Source organism: Typha latifolia, chromosome 5, assembly GCF_019914945.1.
Source record: "Typha latifolia isolate L0001 chromosome 5, TyphaL0001v2, whole genome shotgun sequence".
NCBI lineage: Eukaryota > Viridiplantae > Streptophyta > Magnoliopsida > Poales > Typhaceae > Typha > Typha latifolia.
Genome location: NC_133090.1, coordinates 11,379,430 through 11,384,723, shown reverse-complemented (window position 1 = coordinate 11,384,723; position 5,294 = coordinate 11,379,430). Strand labels below are relative to the sequence as shown.

At 57.3% G+C, this 5,294-nt stretch overlaps 1 protein-coding gene across 1 annotated transcript; it reads left to right on the top strand.

Annotated features, from left to right (window-relative positions):
• The first annotated feature begins 1,338 nt into the window (after positions 1–1,338).
• On the top strand, positions 1,339–2,223 carry LOC140789146 (uncharacterized). The gene has a single exon (XM_073138753.1). It carries the CDS (start codon positions 1,339–1,341, stop codon positions 2,221–2,223), a length of 885 nt encoding a protein of 294 aa, XP_072994854.1.
• The last annotated feature ends 3,071 nt before the right edge of the window (positions 2,224–5,294 follow it).

Below are 5,294 nucleotides of genomic sequence, written 5' to 3'. Positions count from 1 at the left end.
AAAAGGACGCAAAGGAAGAAGATAGCATTTATTACGGGCCATGGTGCACCGTGCACAGGAAGCCCAGATGGCAGGCTAATCGAAAGGAAGGAGTCCTGGCTACGCAACCGGTACCCCGGCGAAGGATGGGAGAGAGCAGGCTTCCATGGGCAAAAAGGACGGGGAAAGCAAGCCTCGAGGAAGGAACCTGTTCGCTCAGAGCTACCCGAGCTACGGAAAGGAAAGAAGTGCAGGCAAGTATGGCGCAGACCATCACCAGGCCAGTACCAGCCGAAAGGCGGAGGAAGGTGCAGGATCTGAGCGCTCGAAAGGTCGACCTCAAGAGCTGCATGCAAAAGCGGAGTACGTAGAGAAGAAGAAGATGATGGAGCACCGGCAAGGAAAGGAAAGAGCCAATCAAAAGCCGCCGTACGCTACGCCAATCACGTCCGAAGGAGCAGCATTTAAAGAGCGAGATGCGGGGCCCGGGCGAAGGAAGCATGCTATTGGAGAGAAACTGAACTCAGTACGGGAGGACGAACCCGCAGTTGACACCGTGGAGGAACAATCAATGCCAGAAGGGATGGAACTGGATGGCAGAGAGGAAACACAGACACGTGCCGGCGAAGAAATGGGAAGAACGGCTGTTGTCCAAGGGATTACAGTGCGGCTTGGCTCGGGAGACCGACGGATGCAACGGTCGGCCTACGTAAAAACCTCCAAACGACATGGACGAGCGAGCTGGAACTCCAGCGACTATCCACCTCAGCTCGTCCAAAATGGACTTGCCTCTGCCGGATTCGCCCCCCCTCCGTGCATCAAACAAGCCCGCCCGGGAAACACGAGGAAACAGCGGCCAGAGTCAAGCGATGCCTTCTGCTCGCGGACCGCGAGGAGAAGGACATGGAAATCGAGGACCGGGAGCTGCAGGTGGCGCTGGTGGCTAACCTTGGAACCGAAGCTCAAGAAGGTATGGAGCTAGAGCTGGTGCAAGCAAACGAGAACACAGACGGAGGTGGAGCGGTCAGGCCCACCTCCAAGAGGGGCCGGACTCATTGAAAGGCGGCCGGCAAACCATACTTCAAGGTTTATCAATGTTAAAAACCTTAGTGTGGAATTACAGAGGAGCCCGCAAGAAAGAGGCCCTCGACCGATGCAGAGTTATGATCCGGGATCATAACCTGGATATGCTGGTGTTGCTAGAAACACACACAAGCTGGATAGAAGCTGAGCAGGTGGCCAGGAAGATTGGCAGAGGCTGGGCGTGGTTTGCCATTCCGGCGCAAGGCCGAGCAGGCGGCATCCTGGTCATCTGGAAAAAGGAGATAGGGTGGGTGGACGTGGCCGCTGTTTCCCGATATGCTGCTCACCTCACGATCACCCTTACGACCAGGACAAACCGGATATGGACCACAAAGTATGCTAGCACCATTCGGAAGGGCGGCGGGAGCTCGGGAGGAGCTAAAGAATATCTCGGCCATCAATATGCCGTGGGCGATCATGGGAGATTTTAACGCGTTCCTCTCCGTCCAGGAGAAACGAAGCAGCGGGGTGGTCGCCCTCGGGCCAAAAGGGAAGGCTTTTGCGCGGTTTGTGGACGAGGCGGGGCTGTGTGACCTCGGCTACGAGGGTATACCATACACCTGGTGTAACAACCAACAAGGATCGCGCCGCATCTGGATCCGACTCGACAGAGCCCTGGCCAACACTGCATGGGTCAGTGATCACCCGGAGAGCAAAGTCCAGCATCTTGACCGGGGAGCCTCGGACCATGCGCCGCTGCTCCTCACGGTGCCGGCGGGATCAAGGAGGAGCAAGCGACCATTCCGGTTCGAGCTCCTCTGGATGGAATACGAGGAATGCCAGCACGTCATCCAAGAATCCTGGAAGAGGCAAGCAGGCGGTAACCCAATGCAAGCTTTCTCCCACAGACTGAGTGAACTGAGGAGAAGCCTGAGCATCTGGAATCGCGTGGCAGTGGGGAGCGTGGAGAGACGCCTCAAAGACACAAACCAGAAGCTGGCTGACCTCGAGGAGCTAGACGCAAACGGCTTGCTACCGGAGGCGGGCCAGCAGAGCCTGAGGAGCTTCTACAACTGCAAGATAGCCCTAAACCGGCAAATCAATATAAAATGGCTGCAAAGATCCCGATTACGGTGGACGGAGGAAGGTGACAAAAACACAAAATTCTTCCATATCTCGGCTACCTTGAGACGCCGTCGCAACATGATAGAAGGCATCTAGGGCGACGATGGGAGCTGGGTTCAGGAGCAGGCCGAAGTTATCCAGAGTTTCACATCCTTCTACCAACGACTCTGGGGAGAAGCGGAAGAGGCAGACCCCTGCAGGATGGAATGGCCAACATTGCCTTCCATCTCGGCAGAGGAAGCTTCTGACCTTGCCAGGCCGGTGACGGCGGAGGAAATAAAGGAAGCGGCGTGGAGCCTGCCGAGAGGGAAAGCCCCCGGCCCGGACGGAATCCAAGCGGAAGTTTACATCAAGTACTGGAACACCATGGGAGAAGACCTCTGCCGGGCCGTCGGCCACTTCTTCACCAGCGAGGCCATGCCTCAAGCTTGGGGTGACACTTTCATAACCTTGATCCCGAAGAAGGAGCATCCCCTACTGGTGGCGGACTATAGACCGATCGCACTCTGTAATGTCAGCTACAAGGTTATCGCGAAGGTCATGGTAAATAGACTCAAGGTGGTGCTGGCAAAGATTATCGGCCCGGAGCAGGCGGCTTTCGTCACCGGCCGAAGCATAGAAGACAATACGTTGGCAGCCCAGGAGGTGGCCCACTCCATGCTCACGGACAAGAGCGGCCAACCCATTATGATGATCAAAATGGACATGGAGAAGGCGTATGACCGGGTCGGTGGTGGCGGCGGTGGTGGGTGCGCTCCAGCGGATGGGGTTCCCTTCTCGGTGGTGCAACTGGGTGCAGACATGCATAGCGTCCCCCAGGTTCGCCTTGCTGATAAATGGGAGCCCGACTCCCTGGATCATCCCCAGGAGTGGCCTGAGGCAAGGCGATCCGCTTTCCCCTACCTCTTCATCATCGTCTCACAAGTGCTGTCGGGTCTCATCAACGAGAAGGCGGCGCGCGGCCTTCTGCGAGGCTTCCGGGTCAGAGAAGTGCAGCTGACGCACCTGCTCTATGCAGATGATCTGCTGCTCATCTTTGGAAGCTTCACGGAGAAACGCCAACAAAGATCATCGAGAGCCCGAGCCGAGTATGAGACCATCACTAACCAGAGGGTGAATTACAGCAAGTCGGAGTTGTACCTGCCCAACAGGATTGGAGTGGCAGAAAGCAGACAGCTCAGTGTGCAGCTCGGGCTGAAGGTGGCCGGCATGCCTTTCAAATATCTCGGTATACTCATCTCAGGGAGGCGCGTGAAGGTGAAAGAGCATCTGGAGCTGGTGGAGAGGATCGGGAAGAGGCTCGCGGGCTGGAAAGGGTCGCTACTCTCCCAGGCTGGCAAGCTAACACTGATCAAGGCGGCGCTGCTAGCGATCCCGTCTTACTGGCTAGGCAGCACATGGGTGCCCGACGGAGTTCTGGAGGAAATAGAAAAGAAAGCCCGACAATTTCTATGGAAAAACCAGGGGCGGCCACGGCACGCACCTTTTTGATGAACCGGGCGCAGTGACGCGCGCAAAGCGCCGGGGCGGGCTCGGAGTCCGGCGACTTCGAGAGGCCGAACCGCCCACCCGGGCAAGCTGGTTTTCAAAATGCTAAACGGGAGCGGGCGCCATGGATTCGTATCATGCGAGGCCAAATACGGGCGGCTACACCGTGGGAGACCACGAAGACCCGGCAGACAATCCCGGATGTGGCGAGCTCTCACCAAAACCGCTACTCGGTTAAGAATGGGTTGTCGGGTGATGATCGGGAACGGAAAAGACACGCGAGCCGCTTTCGACCCATGGTCACAGGAGGTCCCATGGTCCCGCATGTGCCAAGGGTCCCGGCACCTAGGCTAATGGCGAAAAATGCGAGCGTGGCAAACCTCACCGGTGACGATCAATGGACGCCGGGGAGATTGGTCAGCGAGGCAGGAATGGAGCTGGCATACGAGATCGCAAATTTCCCCATGGGTGCCGCCACCGGCGAGGACAGATGGATCTCGGTGGCCGCACCCAAGGGGACGCCCTCGGTCAAGGCGATATACCAATCCCCGCTCCCTCGGAGTAGCCAACTCGGCCAGATGGAGTAACCTCCGGCGTCTGGTGGCCCCCGAGGATCGAGTTTTTCTGCCGGAAGCTCTTGTGGGTAGGCTCCCAACGCGAGCGTACCTCCACTACCTTCACGTTGGCCCCGAGGATCTGTGTGCCATGTGCGGCCTGTTCACCGAGACGAGCGAGCACCTCCTGTTCACATGCAGATACAGTAGGGAGGTTTGGAGAACCCTGGGCACTAAGGAAAGGATGGAGACAGCGGAGATCGACCAACAATGGATCACGAAAGAGTGGAATGGTAGTGCGGAGGAGGATGGACGGGCCAAAGGGCTGATCGCTTGCACTCTGTGGGCACTGTGGAAGAGCAGGAACGGTGTGGTGTTCAGAGGAAAGCGGACGCCGGAGCTAGCCGTGGTCCGGCTGCTGGTCGAAAATGGCGGAGGAGTACCGTAGCGAAAGCAAACAGAAGAACCCGAAACCTAGGAAGATAAGGAAGCACTGGGTACCGCCGGAGACGGGTTGGATCAAAGCCAACACGGACGGAGCACTGAAAGCGGGCGCATACCAAGGCGGAGCAGCGGCCATATTTCGAAGTTCCGACGGGAAGTTCCTTCAGGCGGGATGGGAACCGTGCCCGGGTACCTCGGCGCTACAAACGGAAATCTGGGCCATCAGACTGGCGTTGAAGATGGCGAGAAGAGGCTCTCGGCTAGAGATAGAGTCGGACTGCACCGAGGCCATCAGAAGCGTGTAGCAGCCGGAGCTCGGGCCATGGCGGGTCCGCAACCTGGCGCGCGAATGTGCCGAGCTCGCCAACGGCGTTGGCGAGGTCCGGTTATCCCACGGCCGGGAGAGCCAACTCGGCGGGCGGATCGGGCGGCGGTCGGGGCCAGTGTGGCCTCGGGACATTGCCAGGTGGAGCGCCTAAGCGACGCTCCACCGGAACTTTGTAAGGTTTTAACCGCCGACACCGACACGTGGCGGCGGAAAATTAATAAATAGCTGAACCCAGCTCTTTACTTCAAAAAAAAAAAAAAAAAAAACTTTTCACTCCTAAGTCTAGGGTTTTACTATGCGTTAACAATAACTTTTCATTTAAAAAAGAGAGTAAAAAATTCGAACCCAAATAA